This window comes from Schistocerca nitens, chromosome 1 (assembly GCF_023898315.1).
Source record: "Schistocerca nitens isolate TAMUIC-IGC-003100 chromosome 1, iqSchNite1.1, whole genome shotgun sequence".
Classification (NCBI taxonomy): domain Eukaryota; kingdom Metazoa; phylum Arthropoda; class Insecta; order Orthoptera; family Acrididae; genus Schistocerca; species Schistocerca nitens.
In genome coordinates, this window is record NC_064614.1 from 1,308,755,009 (window position 1) to 1,308,773,467 (window position 18,459).

The 18,459-nt window shown below is 41.6% G+C and overlaps 1 protein-coding gene across 5 annotated transcripts in view; it reads left to right on the plus strand.

Annotated features, from left to right (window-relative positions):
* Positions 1-18,459, plus strand: part of LOC126202618 (putative FERM domain-containing protein FRMD8P1) — a 359,262-nt gene that overhangs the window by 258,341 nt on the left and 82,462 nt on the right. For all 5 annotated transcript variants that reach the window (XM_049936880.1, XM_049936881.1, XM_049936883.1 and 2 more), the window contains one exon: positions 15,481-15,666. In XM_049936880.1, coding sequence (XP_049792837.1) covers positions 15,481-15,666 — 186 coding nt within the window. The remainder of the gene's footprint in view (positions 1-15,480; positions 15,667-18,459) is intronic.

An 18,459-nucleotide genomic window follows, 5' to 3' on the forward strand; every position in this document is an offset into this window, starting at 1 on the left:
AGTTTGGCTCTATACCACTAATACTGTTCAAACAGAGATGACATGCTGCAAATGTAAGTCTTGCAATACACTAGTCATACAAGTGGAAAAATTAGCCATGAAATCAACAAGTGTGCCAGCAGATAATGTGGCATCCATGTGTGCTCATCACTGTCAGAGCAAAAATTGAATCTAAGTGGTGCCTACAACTTCCATGTGGCGTAGGACATCATTGTATCCAAGGACTGGGACATTTTATAATAACTCAAACAAGTTTTACAATATGATTAATGGAAAATCTCATATAAAGATGTGAAACATATACTAACAAAGAGATAGAGGGGCTCCAGTACTTACCTCAGCTCAGTACAGCCGATAGATACACAAAACAGAACAGAATATTTACGTATCCTAGCTTTCGGAACTTTGTTCCTTTGTCAGGGAGGAGAGAGGGCAAAAAAGGGGAAGAAGGGAAAGTGGATTCAGTTACTCACAACCCAGGTTATGAAGCAACAGGGGAAAGGTAAACAGGGAGGGTAGCAAAGATGGAGGCATGTGCGTCAGAGGGAAGCCAAAGATATTCTACTGTAAGTACTGTGCCAGCTTCAAACCAAAGAGGATGCATACAGAAGTAAAGAGGTATATAGTATAAAGATAAACACAACTATGCAGTATGAAAAGATGCATGAATGGCTAAAGAGGAAAGGGAGAGAAGAGAAGACTGAAGGGTAAATGGGAGTGAAGTTGGTTAACGTAGGTTAAGTCCAGAGGGATGGTGGGATGAAAGGATGTGTTGGAGTGCAACTCTCCGACACATCAGCCTACAAAGCTGTTACCCAGGATCCCATTCCCTCCATCCAGACTGAGCTGCAGAAAATCCTAAAAATCCAAGGTCCCTCACAAGGCCTCACAACAGCTTCCATAGACCTACTCACTCCACCTGAGCCACGTACCCCTACCTTCTACCTATTACCCAAAATCCACAAAGAGAACCATCCTGGCCATCCCATTGTGGCAGGCTTCAAAGCCCCAACAGAACATATCTCAGCTCTGGTAGACCAACACCTCCAACCTATCACCCGCAGACTCCCATCCTACATCAAAGACACAAACCACTTCCTAGAACGCCTCAAATCCATTCCCACACCCCTCCCACCTGAAACCTTTCTTGTCACCATAGATGCTACAACCCTTTACAGAAACATTCCACATACCCATGGACTCTCTGCCCTTGAACACTACCCCTCCCAACGCCCACCCGAAGATCTTCCAAAAACCTCGTTCCTTATCACACTTACCAACTTCATCCTCACCCATAATTACTTCACTTTTGAAGGTCAGATCTACAAACAAATCAGGGGAACAGCCATGGGAACCAGGATGGCTCCGTCCTTTGCCATCCTCTTCATGGGCCACATGGAAGAAGTTTTCCTGAAGACCCAACAGTTGCTACTCCTGGCCTGGTATAGGTTTATAGATGACATCTTTGTGGTCTGGACTCATGGTGAAGAAACATTCCTTAATTTCCTTCATAACCTCAACTCCTTTTCGAATCTGAATTTCACCTGGCCCTTCTCCAAAAACCAAGCCACCTTCCTGGATGTTGAGCTTCATCTTGTTGAAGCTCACATCCACACCTCTGTCCACATCAAACCCACAAACAGACAACAGTACCTTCACTTTGATAGCTGCCATCCATTCCACATCAAACGCTCCCTTCCCTACAGCCTAGGTATTCGTGGCAAACGTATCTGCTCCAGTGACGAATCCCTCACCAATTACACCAATAACCTGACCAGTGCTTTCCTCTCCCACAACTATCCTGCAGACCTTGTCCAAAAACAGATCTCCTGAGTAATATATTCCTCCCCGTCAAACAACAATGTTCCTACCCCCAGACCACACAGAAGCATCCCCCTTGTCACCCAATATTATCCTGGCCTCGAATACATCAACAAATTACTCTGCCAGGGATATGACTTTCTCAAGTCAAGCCCTGAAATGAGATCATCCCTTGACAATATTCTCCCCACACCACCCAGAGTTGCCTTTCCTCGCCCCCCTAACCTCCGTAACATCCTTGTCAAACCCTACAATATTCTCAGACCACTTTGTATACCCAGCGGTTCCTACCCCTGTAACTGACCTCGCTGCAAAACCTGCCCCATGCATCCCCCCACAACCACCTACTCCAGCCCCACTACTGGTAAAACATACACAATTCAAGGAAGCGCCACATGTGAAACTACACATGTAATTTATCAGCTGACATGCCTGCACTGCACAGCCTTTTACATTGGTATGACGACAACTAAACTGGCTGAGCGCATGAACGGGCACAGATGAACTATCTGCCTAGGAGATGTCCAATACCCAGTAGCAGAGCATGCCCTCCAACATAATTCTAGGAACCTAGGAACCTGCTATACCGTATGTGCCATTTGGCTTCTCCCACCCAACACTAGTCCCTCGAAACTGCGGAGATGGGAACTTGCACTCCAACACATCCTTTCATCCCGCCATCCTCCTGGGCTGAACCTACGTTAACCAACCTCACTCCCATTTACACATCAGTCTCCTCCTCTTTCCCTTTCCTCTTTAGCCATTAACACATCTTTTCATCCTACATAGTTGTGTTTATCTTTATACTGTTGTTGTGGTCTTCCGTCCTGAGACTGGTTTGATGCAGCTCTCCATGCTGCTCTATCCTGTGCAAGCTTCTTCATCTCCCAATACGTACTGCAGCCTACATCCTTCTGAATCTGTTTAGCGTATTCATCTCTTGGTCTCCCTCTATGATTTTTACCCTCCACGCTACCCTCCAATACTAAATTGGTGATCCCTTGATGCCTCAGAACATGTCCTACCAACCGATCCCTTCTTCTTGTCAAGTTGTGCCACAAATTCCTCTCCTCCCCAATCCTATTCAATACTTCCTCATTAGTTACGTAATCTACCCATTTAATCTTCAGCATTCTTCTGTAGCACCACACTTCAAAGGCTTCTATTCTCTTCTTGTCCAAACTATTTATTGTCCATGTTTCACTCCCATACATGGCTACACTCCAAACAAATACTTTCAGAAACGACTTCCTGACATTTAAATCTATACTCGATGTTAACAAATTTCTCTTCTTCAGAAACGCTTTCCTTGCCATTGCCAATCTACATTTTATATCCTCTCTACTTCGACCATCATCAGTTATTTTGCTCCCCAAATAGCAAAACTCCTTTACTACTTTAAGTGTCTCATTTCCTAATCTAATTCCCTAAGCATCACCTGACTTAATTTGACTACATTCCATTATCCTCGTTTTGCTTTTGTTGATGTTCATCTTATACCCTCCTTTCAAGACACTGTCCATTCCGTTCAGCTGCTCTTCCAAGTCCTTTGCTGTCTCTGACAGAATTACAATGTCATCGACGAACCTTAAAGTTTTTATTTCTTCTCCATGGATTTTAATACCAACTCCGAATTTTTCTTTTGTTTCCTTCACTGCTTGCTCAATATACAGATTGAATACCATCGGGGAGAGGCTACAACCCTTTCTCACTCCCTTCCCAACCACTGCTTCCCTATCATGTCCCTCGATTCTTATAACTGCCATCTGGTTTCTGTACAAATTGTAAATAGCCATTCGCTCCCTGTATTTTACCCTTGCCACCTTCAGAATTTGAAAGAGAGTATTCCAGTCAACATTGTCAAAAGCTTTCTCTAAGTCTACAAATGCTAGAAACGTAGGTTTGTCTTTCCTTAATCTAGCTTCTAAGATAAGTCATAGGGTCAGTATTGCCTCACGTGTTCCAACATTTCTACCGAATCCAAACTGATCTTCCCCGTGGTCGACTTCTACCAGTTTTTCCATTTGTCTGTAAAGAATTCGTCTTAGTATTTTGCAGCCATGACTTATTAAACTGATAGTTCAGTAATTTTCACATCTGTCAACACCTGCTTTCTTTGGGATTGGAATTATTATATTCTTCTTGAAGTCTGAGGGTATTTGACCTGTCTCATACATCTTGCTCACCAGATGGTAGAGTTTTGTCAGGACTGGCTCTCTCAAGGCCGTCAGTAGTTCTAATGGAATGTTGTCTACTCCCGGGGCCTTGTTTCGACTCAGGTCTTTCAGTGCTCTGTCAAACTCTTCACGCAGTATCGTATCTCCGATTTCATCTTCATCTACATCCTCTTCCATTTCCACAATATTGTCCTTAAGTACATTGCCCTTGTATAGGCCCTCTATATACTCCCTCCACCTTTCTGCTTTCCCTTCTTTGCTTAGAACTGGGTTTCCATCTGAGCTCTTGATATTCATACAAGTGGCTCTCTTTTCTCCAAAGATCTCTTTAATTTTCCTGTAGGCTGTATCTATCTTACCCCTAGTGAGATAACCCTCTACATCCGAAAGCTAGGATACGTAAATTTTCTGTTCTGGTTTGTGTATCTATCAGCTGTACTGAGCTGAGGTACTGGCCAGCCAGTACTGGCCAGCCCCTCTATCTCTTTGTTAGTATAAGTTTTACAATATCACACATGAAATACATTGTTGACAAGTTGTTCATAGAATAGCGAGATAAATGTATAAAGCACTAAGTGGAATATACAAAAATCAGATGCAATTATGGAACACATGGCATATTTTGGAACATCAGGCACTGGCACTGTGTCACAGGATTTTCAAATAGTAGATAATAAACATATTAAAATTAACAAAATTTATTCATGAAACTAAGTGGAATTTACAAACGTCAGGTACAATGATGCCACACATGGCGTATTCTGGATCATTAGGCAGTAGCACTGCACAACTGGATTTGTAAATAATAGATAATAAAGTTATTAAAATTAATAAAGTCAATCAATGGATAATCTGGGCTGGAATAATGACAATATTATGAAAAGGATAGATTGCTACTCACCATGTAGCGGAGATGTTGAGTTGCAGATAGGCACAACAAATAGACTGTCGGAAAGTGAGCATTTGGCCAATAAGGCCTTTGTTGGAAACACACACACACACACACACACACACACACACAGACACAACTTACTCACACATGACCACAGTCTCTGGCTGCTGAATTAATAATTATAATTGTGAAATTATTACAGGTACAGGAATAAACTTTACAAAATATGAATGAAATAAAAGCACATCAAGTTCCAATGATGCCACATATGGTGTCTTCTAAAATAATTGGGTAGTAAAATAAAATATAACTAAAATGCAAGCACATCAAGCAACAATGATGCCACATTCGGCATCTTCCACAATCATCAGGTAGTAATGCCATGACAAAAGTATTGGGTACTTTAGTACAAGTAATTAATAGCTCATTGATAAGATGCAACTGCAGCAAAAATTAACAGCTAAAATAAAACATTATGAAATGTAACTAGGCTCTATGAGTAAAAATAAAATAACTCCACATGTGGCATGTTGTAAGAAAATTGTAACAGGTATAAGGTGGATGTTAGGCACTTAAAGTGAAATAACAGATTACAGCATAGTATGGCTTATTGTGAGGTATCTATGTGATGTATGTAACAAAGATAAGAAATGCCCATTGTAAACAAACTGTCCACCATATGTCTTACAGCTATATTCCAACCTCTGTTAAGTACTCCATGATGTGTTGTTAGTTTTGCCTGTCACAGGGTGCTAATCAAGGAAGAGTGTCTCCTTTTAAAGATCTTTTAGTCTATTAAGTATGTGGGTGTAACATAGGCCAGTAGGCCACGCCCATATTATGTTAAATCTTATGATAAAAGATGATCATTTGATAAAGCATACTAGAATTACACAAGTGTGTGGGCCTTGATTAAGCTATGTTACCTCAAATGCTAAATGCCTGTTTGATTGCAACAAGTCATTTGCATGAAAAGTACCATATGTATACAGCTGTGTGACAGCCTATCATAAGTACTTCATGCCATGTAGTTATCCATGCCCATCATGGAATCTTTGTAGGGTTAGGACAATAACTACATAAAGATCTGCTAACCTGTAAGGCATGCTGGTATTGAACAAGTTGGTGCACCATAACTAAGATTGTTGTAATCACTGTCAATGCATATATCCTTGGTGAATGATCACTGACAGATATACACAATACTGAGGAAGCGGTAGGTCATGTAAATATGATTGTGTCCTGAACAATCATATGGTGTAAATGTGTCATCATTGTCCTTGTAAGCTGGTAAATATAGTATAGGTTAACTTGGGGCATGGGGGTGGGGGGTGGGGCGGCAGAAGAGTGGTATGGGCTGATGGGTCAGAGAGAGGTGAGGCGGGGGAGGGGGGATGATTTGATGGGGTCTGAAGCAGAGAAATTTGTTAACCCTGAAAGCAGCTTTAAGTGTTTGGAATTTTTTTCTGAAGTTGTTTGTCTGGAATATAGTATTGTATGGATATGAAATGTGGATGATAAACAGTTCAGACAAGTAGAGAATAGAAGATTTTGAAGTGTGGTACTACAGAAGATTCCTGAAGATTAGAGGGATAGACCATGTAACTAATGATGAGCTACTGTATAGAATTGGGGAGAACAGGAATTTGTGGCACAAATTGACTAAAAGAAAAGTTGGTTGATAGGACACGTTCTGAGACATCTAGGGATCACCAATGTAGTATTGGAGGGAAGTGTGGGAGGTATAAATGGTAAGGGGAGACCACGAGGTGAACAGAGTAGCAGGTTGAAAAGGGTGTAGGTTGCAGTAGTTATTTGGAGATGAGAGACGTCCGCACGTACAAGACAAAAGGATCACACAGTAAGTGCAACATAAGCAATACGTGGAATAAATGATGTGAGTGGTACAAACTAAAAGAAAATAGAGTGAGTGAGTCAGTGCGGATCTGCGCATATATACATGCCAGTTGCCAGTAGATGGAGCAGCGGAGACTGTACTGTATGTACACTTCAAAGAGGCAGCCTCTACTTGCCGGTCTGTGCTGATACAGTTCGCAGTTGATGTAAGTACACACAAGTGGCGACACTGTGATCAGTGCACTCACATTCACACACACTAATAGCAGCATACGGCACACTTGTCACTGACACAAAGAGGTTGCCCAGGTGAGGGACGAGACCCCGGCAGCCTGACAAGAGACACATCCGTCAGATCTGGAGTGGCACCTGTTGGGCTAACTCATCTGTACTGAGGTGGAGGATTGTTAAGAGCTTGTGAGCAGTAATGTATGAGATGAAGTAGGTAGCGTCCACATCTGTGTACCATATCTAAGGAACTGCCATTGGAAGCAGGGGGTCTCGTACAGACAAATATGTGGATTCCCTGAAAAGCCTAAATTTGCAGAGATGCAACCTGACTATTACGATGCTCTCCAAAGGATGAATGACAACAGTCAATCCCAGGTCCTACCTCAGTGCCTGCAGTTGAGATGCACTGCCCTCTACAGCAAGCAGCAAGTCGGATGGCCCGGACTAGTTGACCGCTGAAGGCTTTGCCGCTTCCACCACTCGTGTTTGACACTGGCGTGGTGTCGGCACACGTCTGGGCCTCTGTCTGTTGTCCGGTTGCTGCCACCACATTAAACATGGATTAGCACACCTTTCAGATTGTTGCCCTCGTCACGATGCTGTCTCGCTGAACATACACAATATTACAGCTAAGCATTCAGATTCTGCACAGCTGGACATCAGCACAACACGGAACATGAGAACTAACGTAAACAAAATAACTTTTATTAATTTTACAGCTACGTCTTTACCTAAGGTATTGCTACCCGAGACATGTATATGTCCACACACTAAGCACATTCACATAATTAGAGTGCTTAAGGGAACTATGGGATTACCTATTTACTTTTGAAATTAAAATTGTAATTTGGCCCTGTAAATGAAAGTTATGTGGTTAAAAACAGAAAAATGCATGTCTTCTTCTCCTACCTTGTTGGCACCTTGTCCTTAGTTCAGGCTTAATTGAGCAGAAACTTATTTGAAATATACTTTGGGAACAGTATTCGATAATCCTTAACCTAAGCTGTTGTGCCCAAGGATGGCCTGTTACTGGAATGAAGGCAGATGGAAAGGTTAATGTCTTGTTTCTTGTCGAAGGTCACATCTTGTTGCATTCAATGCTGGAGACTGTTTACGTACTTGAGAGACAAATTTCATTATTTTTGTGTGATAATTGCTCATGCTCCCCATCATCACACTACAACACAAAACCTATATCTCTGATCTCTAGGCATGGGTCCATGCATTGGTGGCATGGATTTGTCCCAAATCAGAGTGGCATCCTGAGAATGCTCAGCTGATGCAGATAGTAATAATAATAATAATAATACTAATAAAAATTATAAAAAGCAAACTTCAGATAATAAAACTTGTCAACAGCAGAAGACTCAAACAACGCTTCTTCCGTATTCTACTGGAATCAAATGGTTCACTCCTCTGTCACAGCCAATTCAATGGTACATGTTTTACAACTGCTACACTAAAGCTAACAGACAACAGCCAGCATGTCTACTCCTCTTTGTACTAATTCATCAAAGTTTCCATTGCCTTTTGTCATGCTGTGGCATATAGACAGATGAGTTGGGCACCCACAATTTTTTTTCTTCTTCTTTTTTGTCACACAACTCTATTTACATCAATTACCTAACAATAATCCAGTAACACAAAGATGTGTACAAAAATGAAAATCACTAAAGTAACTACTTACTCTAATCACACTGAACTATATATTCCTAAAAGCTAATGCTGTACTAATCTATGAGGTTTTAGGTGGCTGACGTGGTGAATTCCCACGGATTTCCCAGTCTCGAGTGTCTCCAATTCATACACATTCAGATGTCCACCCGATCTGAAGTGTAATGGATCATTGTATGCCAGAAAAAATTGTGGCATACATGTTTTGGTCAGTTGGAAAGGCGGAAGGATTTCAGCAGTATTTTCTCCCCCACCTGATACTGCCGAATCCTTACCAGTTTGTCACCACATTCCTTTATTTTGAGGGCGGCTTCCCGGATTCTGCACAATGCTCGGTCCTCTATCTCAGCATGCCATTTTTTCACTCAGGGTGGATAATCGACAATCTCCCTTTCTTTATTTGGTGTTTGTTAGTCCTTGAGGACTGTGATGGAAGACAACAATGTTGTGCAATGTGGTGACTCATTCATCATATCTTGGAAGTCCTTAAGAAAGACGTCCCAAGACGTGTGCTGTTTTGCACAATAGAGCCAGCATAGATTGCCAGTTCCTTCACGATCCATTCTGCAAAATTTGATGATTCATGATAGGCTGATATGAAGATTGGTTTGATTTTGTAGAGTCTCAAGGATTAAGTCCACTTCTGGGATTTGAATCGCAGGCTGTTTTTGGATATGAGCTTGTTGACATGACTGACCCGTTGGAAGATGTCTTTGCATAATGATTTGGAGACTAACTGTCCTGTTGCCTTAAGTAATGGTGTCAGTGTTAAAAACTTGGACCTCAATTCTGTCACCACCATTATAAAGCAGAAGTCACTCTTATTTCTGGGGAGGGGTCCTATTAGATTTGTGACCGCAATTAATCGTAATTTGACGGGCAAGGTTGGACAGAGAGGAGTCTGAGTAGCCTGTGTCGAAGGTTTGGCCTTTTGGAAATCCTTGCCTACAGACGATATCTTTCTGTTGGATCTCTATATTTTTAAAGTGGCACAATGTCTTTAATTTGAAAAAGCATTTCCGCAGACTGAAATGTGCATAACTATGATGTACATAGCAATTTATTAGATTATCAGGGATACACACTGCTCACATATAATTCACAGCTTTCCTGTGGTAAAAAAAGAAAAACAAAAAACCTTTCTCAGGAGATGGAACTGCCTGATGTGTGCATTTCTTCTGTCTTTCCACATATTTTTTAGATTTATGAGAGATAGACCTTTGTCCTGTTCTCTTGCAATGTCCCTCATAGTTAGCATAATTTTGTTTTCCAATGTGGCCTTGTGCATGTAGAAGAGACTGATATGGTTTTCTTCCAAATCATTGTGAACCTCACCCACCTGACCTGTCAGTGAGCATGACAATGCGTTGGCAATTACGTCGGTCTCTCCTGGCACATAAGTAATTGTGAAGTTGAGCGCCTGCAGTGCTAACACCCATCTAATTAGCCATTCACTGCTAAACTTAGTGCTCAAGAGAAATTCCAGGGCTTTATGATAGGTGAAGATGCTCATTAATTCTTTGATCCAATACTTTCTCTCGCATTTGATAAGAACTCAACTACTGAAAGCAACAATTTTGTTCATATACATTTCTCCTTAATCTTTTGAAAGACTAAAACTCCCATGCCCAATTTGGAGCTGTCAGTTGCCATACAGAACTCTTGTGAAATGTTAGTGTGTGACAATATAGGTGATTTAAGTAAAGCATCTTTCAAAGGTAAGAACACACTCTCTACGGTGCTATCCCACACCCAAAGTATGTTTCTGCAGGTAAGGTTGCAGAGGTGTAGGGTTCTTAGTGATAGTTCCATTATGAACTTTTTGTAGAATTTAATGAGACTGAGAAACCCTTTTAATTGGTTTCTCATCATTGGTGTTGAAAATTTGGCTTTCGCTTCTACTATTTCTGGGCAAGGAGTAATGCCTTCCCTAGAGATGATGTGGCCGAGGAATTCTATCTCAGATGTCCCGAATCGTGATTTCTCCTCATTGACAGTAATACTGTAGTTCCTTAATGCGGAGAGTAATTCATTCAGGACCTCATTACGTTTCCCCCTCATGATTTCAGCAACCAAAATATTGTTCACATAGCTCATAATTCTCTCCTTCAGTGCGTCTCATAAGGATCCCATCAAGTCCTCGTCTGAAAGCTGGTGAAAAAATGTTCAGGCCAGAGGGCAAGTGCTTGAACTGATAGCGAGAAATGCTGTGTACTGGCTACGTGCGGGATGCAAGTTCATTTGCCAAAAACTTGAGCAGAGGTAAATGGAGGAGAATACTTTCACTGCATGAAATTTTTGCAGTAACTCTTAAAGTTCTTCTTATAAATCTGTCTGTGGCTCAGCGATTGTGTTTATGTGTTGCGAATCGCATACCAGTCGTATTGACCTGTCTTTCCTCTCGACTACATGGAGGGGGCTGTTATATGTTGACAGCCTGGTCAATTACTCTGTCATTGAGAATCCAAGGTATTTAGAGTGCTACTTTTTTCATATACACTGAGAGGGGCAGTTGAGACTTCAGTCCCACTGGTGATGAAGAATACAAATGCCCCATTTCCTAATAGAAGATTGATTCTGTGTATCTGCAGCTTGTGAAGCTTCTGCCGGTCACTATAGGGTTTGCTATACTATATTACAACACCTCAAGCGGGAGGAAAAGCAACCCTCCTCACCCTTTTTAACTTCATTTGGGAGCCTGAACACTGTACCGACATGTGTGATATGCAATTTTAATCCCACTTTTAAAACCTAGGAAGAAACTTACAAATTCAAGTAGTTATAATAGTGTTGCCCTCATTAGTTGCAAGGGAATGAGTTCTGAGCAGATGTCTGGATCTTAGACTCCAGGTGTCTACTTAGTTGCTTTCAATGTGGGTTGAGGAGATGTCACACCACCTTTGATAACCTGACCTACTTGAATCATCTATACAACAGGATTTCTTGTACCAGAATCACCTAACAAGTGTATATATACGATATATCTTTTTTACATTGTGAATGCCTATGATATTATGCCGAGGCACAGTAGCCTCAAGCAGCTTGAAGAATTGGGTTTTTGAGGCTGTTTTCACATCTTTATATGGCCCTTCCTCTCACAACATGATTTTAGATATCAAGTTGCTGATGTCCTGTCTGACTGCTTTGAGCAAGAGAATGGTGTCCCTCATGGTAGTGTTTTAAGTGTGACTCTCTTTGTCATAGATGTGATTAGTATAATGTTTCAGGGGTCCTCCTGTCCATCATATAAAAAAGTGGAAAAATAAGGTTAAAAGTAAGTGTGCTTTTTTTAGCTTACATTGCTAAGTATGTGCAGCTAATAATTAGACGAGAAGCAAAGTAACTCAATAACTGCTTCTTGTTGCATTTGAAATTTGAACACTGCTTCTGTCTGTTTCTTTATCATTTGTTATGTATATTTCCATAAAAGTGCACATATGAAACTCTATTGTAATCCAAACATCAAATTTCTTCCAGCCAAAACTAAACAACCTCACAGGCCAGCATCTCCCACCATAACTCCCAGCTTCCAACTCACTACCACCATAACTGACTGATATTGACAATTGCAGAGATATGGTAATTTTAGTACAAAGAGCTGTATGCACAGTCAACATAATCAGTGTTATTAACCAGAGAGATACAGTTGATTAATATTTTGTAGACAAAAGCATTTTTCTATTAATTTTATCTTTTGAAATAAATATGAAAAACAGTAAGTATGATTATAATACTAATTTTAAATACTCATAACTTCAAATATGAACACAACTGAAGCACATCAAAAACACTTAAATAATTATGTTTCTTATTAAATAATTAATCTTACAGTAGTATCATAATTCATTTCTGAATCCAAAATTTGGAGAAATGGACGGAGGAAGGGGGTTTTAACTTATCAACCGAGAAGTCCATATGCTTTACCTTTAATCATATTAATTTGGTTATAACATCATAGCTATAGCAAAGGCAAAATAATAAATTCGACTGATTGGAGCATTTTGTGAACTATATGGTGTTGGGCTCTTCGATATTTTATGAAAAAAAGAAGTGTTGTGGACAGTTCCATTACAACATTAGCAGTTAAATGTCCTGTGCAGTGTTCTTTGTTTGTTGATGACTTCTCTGTCTTTTACTTCACTTTAAGTCTTGCAACAACAACTCGTCAGTTGCAGCTGACTATTCAAAATTTGGAGAAATGGACGGAGGAAGGGGGTTTTAACTTATCAACCGAGAAGTCCATATGCTTTACCTTTAATCATTCACTTTCCTGAGCTAAGGTTGATGGACAGGATTCTTAATTTTAAAAACACAGTGAGGTTTCTAGATGTCACATTTGACTTTAAATTTAAATGGATGCCACAGCTTAGGGACATCAAAAGATGGAGCCCCAAAGCACTCAGTATCTGAAAGTATGCTAGTCACAGTTCATGGGGAGGAGAACGAATTTTTCGTGAGCTAGGCTGGATTATTGGTGCCCAGTGCATGGGTTGGCAAGACCCTCTTGTTTAAAAATGTTGGATATGGTGCACCGTGAAGTCATTTGGGTGGCCTCTGGGACCTTTAGAACTAGCCACTTACTGAACCTCTGCATGGAGGCTTGTTAGCTGCCACTCCACATCATGTGACAATTTGGTCGTGAAGTAACGTCCCTGTAAAACAGTGTCCACACCAAACACATCTGCATACCCTACTCTCGCTTGGTCACCAAAGAAAGGGCCTTTTCATGATCTGACAATGAGCAAGGAGACCCTATAGAATTTACATCAAGGATTGCCTTTAGTGATCAGTGTGACTTAGTTTATAGTTTTACACTGAGGGTGGACCATATCTCAAACCTGCCTTTTACAGAGGCCCAGAATTATCTTGGCCTTGACTCACAATACGGAAGACTGCACTCAAGATTTTATGTTTCAATCTTTATTTTTAACATTTTAGATAGGTTTCACAGTTTTAAAGTTGTGTGTACTTATGAATTCAAACAAGGGAACTCCCTTGGCTGCTCAGTAAAGTTCTCAAATTGTGTATTTTGCATTCATGCAATCCTGAAGGCACTGGAGCAGATGAGGTATCTTCAGGGCCCACAGTTTCTCATATGCTCCGATTTCCTTAGTGCCCTACAGTGATTGCAGCAGATGTACTCACCAGAGCAAATAGTGTGGCTAATACATGACCAACTGTACTTCCTTCAAAGCAGTGGAAGTAGCTATCATTCCACAGAATACTGGAGCATATGGGAATTTGGGAAAATGAACAGGCAGACAAAGCTGCCGAGGAGACCTGCAGCAAACATAATGTTACACAGTGTGCCATTTTGCTGCAGACCACCATTTCACTGTTGCATCAGAGATCCTGCAAATGTGGGGGAAGGAGTGGCTGGAAGTGAGGGACAATAACCAGCAAGTGGTGGAATCAACTACCTGGCTGTGGTAGACCTCATGCCGGCCACTCAGGGCAGATGAAGTGCCTCTGACCCGCCCGCCTCTCAATTGGGCGCTGTCGCCTAACATGTGGCTCCCTACCCTGGCAAAAGGATCCTCCAGTCTTTCATGCCTGTGGTGTGGAAATAACTGTATGCCACATTTTTACTGAGTGTGTTTTATATTGTGATGAGAAGTGAATTTCATCCAGGATATCTCCTCTGTATTCACTGATGATGAGATGAGTGTGGTCATCTTTTAAAATTTTGTCAAGGGTGTGGACTTCAGTCGAACTAGTCTCATAAGACTTTAGTGTAACTACTGGAGATCTTCCTTTTGTGTGCTTACACCACCATATCATCATCATGAGAATAATTTGGATGATCCCTTTCAATTCATCAGTTAGGGAAGTCAATGTAACACCAGTTGAGCACTTAAATGCAGGTGAAAATGACATATTTTGTTTGGTCAGAAAAAATAAGTGGCTCAGCTTAACTTTTTAAAAAGTTCTAAGGGTTCTTATCCAGAAGTATCAAACAGAAAATAGATTAGGGGCTAGTTTTGTGTCTGTCTGATTATTTTGGCATTATCAATGAAAACTCTTCAGGCTCTTGACATAACATTCACCGCTCTGCTGTCTTATCTTCCACATACTTCACAACCAATGATTTTGCCTCTGAAATAGCCATTGTTTAACTGTTTATTTTAGATGAAACTTCCTGTCAGATTAGAACTGTGTGCAGGACTGAGACTTGAACTTGGGACCTTTGCCTTTTGCAGGCAAGTGCTCTATTAACTGAGGTACCCAAGTATAACTCATGAACCGTCCTCACAGTCTTACTTCTGCCAGTACCTCGTCTCCTATCTTCCAGACTTCAAAACTTCCCGAGTTTGAGCCTCGGTCTTGTACACAATTTTAATCTGTGAGGAAATTTCGTATTAGCACACATGTGGCTGCAGACTGAAAATCTTATTCTGGAAATGTCTACCAGACCATGGCTAAACCTTGTTTCCACAGTATCCTTTCTGGAAGAAAGTCCTGCAAATTTCACAGGAGAACTTATGCAAAGTTTGGAAGGTAGGAGACGAGGTTCTGTCAGAAGTAAGGCTGTGAAGACAGGTTGTGAGTCATGCTTGGGTAGCTCAGGCAGTAGAGCACTTGTCCGAGAAAGGCAAAGGTCCTGAGTTTGAGTCTTAGTCCGGCACACAGTTTTAATCTGCCAGAAGGTTTCATATCAGTGCACACTGTGATGCAGACTGAAAATTTCATTCTGTCTAATTTAGATACTTAGATACAAAATTAAGTCTTTAATTGTTTTGTTAGTGTTGGTAGTAAAATAAATATTTGCTTGAAAATTCATTTTACAGATGTTAACATTACTGGAGTTTTATATATTTATGTTTTCAGAGAACACCAGCGTAAATTTTTACCCACACACGTGAGTCGTAGTAACTGGTCATGGTTGCGAATCAGTGGTAAAAATTCACCAGAAGTCAGACTTCTGGAACAGTTCAAGCGCATTCCTTCCAACACACCAGTCAGAAAACTGATCAGAAAGTACCTCGAGTTTTGTTGGTCACTTCCTTATTATGGGTAAGTTCATGCACACTTTCTGCTTTGTTGAATACACAATTCTTGTGCATTAATTTTGGCTTATTTGATGTATTTTCATGCCATTTGCATCATACATATAAGGTCGGTTAGAAAAATTCTGGAACTCTGTCCACATAATTTTTCTGCACTTACCTTTTATTTATTGTGCATGGCCTCCTTAAAAATACTCTTCTGCACTATAGATATACCACTCCCAACACCATTTCCATTTCTGGAAGGAGGCTTGGTGTGCCCCTTGCTGGATAGCGTGAAGCACCGTCTGTGAATTTTCTTTTATCTCATTTATCATTGCAAATCTTCGTCCTTTCAGTGGGGTTTTCAACTTTGGAAATAAAAAAAATATTCACAGGGGCCAGGTCTGGAGAGTATGGAGGATGAGGCAGCACAGTGATTTTGTTTTCTGTGCAATAATCGTGTACCAACAGGGGTGAATGTGTGGGTGCATTACCATGATGCAAGAGCCACGAATTGTCTCACCACATTTTAGGATATTTCCTTCTCACATTTTCTTGAAGGCATCACAGCACATTGCAATAGTACAGTCAATGAACAGTTCGTCCCTGTAGCATGAATGCACGATGAAATAATCCTTCAAAGTCAAAGAAAAGTGTCAGCATGACTTTGACATTTGAACTGACCTGACGAGCATTTTTTGGTCTTGGAGGACCTTTCCTGACCCATTGTGAAGATTGAGCCAGGGTTTCAACATCATAACTGCAGACCAACATCTCATCACCAGTTATGATTCTCTTGAGGAAAATATTGTTCTCATTTGCATGATCCGAAAGCTCTTCACAGATTGCAAGGCAAAGCTCTTTCTGGTCTTGATTCATGAGCCATGGGATGAACTTGGTAGCAACACAATGTATGTCAAGCTGCTGTGTCAGGATTTCATGACACGATCTAACTGAAATGTTACATTCTTCTGCACACTCTCGGACAGTCAATCGCCGATTGGCAAGCACAGTTTCGTCGACATTCCTGACACGAGCATCGCCGGTAGATGTCGAATGGTGTCCTGAATGAGGTTCATCTTTAACTTCTGTCAGGCCACTTTTAAACCAAGTGAATCATGAAACTTACTGGCAGATTAAAACTGTGTGCCGGACTGAGACTCGAACTCAGAACCTTTGCCTTTCGCGGGCAAGTGCTCTACCAACTGAGCTACCCGAGCACGACACACAACCCGCCCTCACAGCTTCAATCCTGTCCGTGCCTCATCTTCTACCTTCCAAACTTTACAGTTCTTCTGTGAATGTTGCAGAACTAGCACTCCTGGAAGAAAGGATATTGCAGGGACATGTCTTAACCACAGCCGTCTCATTCTGCATGTTAATCATTCTTAACACCCAGTACAGCTTAAGCTCTCATCACCGTAGGCTTCCTTCATCATTTGATGTGTCTCTGTAAAGAATTTCTTAAGGTTTCATGCAATATTTAATGCAGGTGCATTGCTCCTCTAACTCTGCCATCTCAAAATTTGCAAATTGTGCAACACAACTTTCTACTCAGTAAAGCACTGAACAATAAGTAACAGAGATAAAACAGTGATACTTCTGGCAGCTACACATCGAACACAAGCACGTGCCAGGATGCCAGCTGCATTTTGCATCATCACACCATTGGTGTGAAATTAAAAATGTTCCAGAATTTTTTTAACAGACCTCATATGGCTGCACGTAGTACACTTGTGCAGGAGATATCGTTTCCTTCTTTCAGGTGGCACAAGCTCAGGAGAATATGATGTGAGAGACATACGAGGTGTCGTTGCTTTCCACAGGTGCACTGCCACTGACATGTAAGAAGTGCATCACAAGCTGCGCAAATATCTGATTAACTTTTGAGACAATTTGTGGGCATACACGGCACGAAATTCAGTACACAGAGCTGCTGCTCCTGCTGCCGCCTCTGGCGTCCACTGTGACCAGCTGTCTGGCTGGATGCAGAGCTGAGCTCAGCTAGGGTCACGGGTACATCACTCCGTGCCGCTTGAGCTCTGTGCGGAGTTCCTCAGTCGTAGTGGCCAGGCACGCCGGGCTCTCGGCATGTGTGTCCAGATGTTTATGACTGGTGAGAGCTCTGGGGAGCGTGACTGCCAGTACAAAAGTCAAACGTCCACTGTATCGAGATAGGTCAGGATGGCACGAGCGACGTGTGGCTTGGCGTTATCTCTTCGAAAGGTAACATTGTGGAAATATCGGAGAGGAGACGCAGCCACTGGCTGTTACGTGTCAGAAGTGTAATGACTGCTGTCTGAATGCTCACACTGCACGGCTGTTGGTGCCCGATACCATTGTGACAGGTACCAGGACTGTGCATTGATGACGAATGCAATCTGGTGACGCTCATTCTCTTCGGGTCATTTGTGATGCTGTACCTGGAACTGGAAGTGCTGTGAAAAGAAGACCTGTAGCCACTCCTGTGTCCGGTGTTGTTACTGGGTGCGCCTCAGTCTGCTGGTGCACTGAAAGAAGTCCGAGAACATTCACCGTGTTAATAGTTGGTGGCAGCCTGATTGTTGTCTCACCATTGTGTGGATACTCATCTTGCAACAGACGAACCCATTCCATCAAGCCATCCCAGAACAACTAATTAATGACGTGCTTTTGGCCAAACGTCCAAAAGCAAACTGCCGAGCCTGCACGCCAACTCGAGCTATGTAACGTGGCCGTACAGTCCTTCGCAATGGAGTAAATGAAGCCAAATGATCAGCAACATTACTGAATGAGAGACCGCAATCACAACAGGACAAGATCCTTTCACTGTCAAATC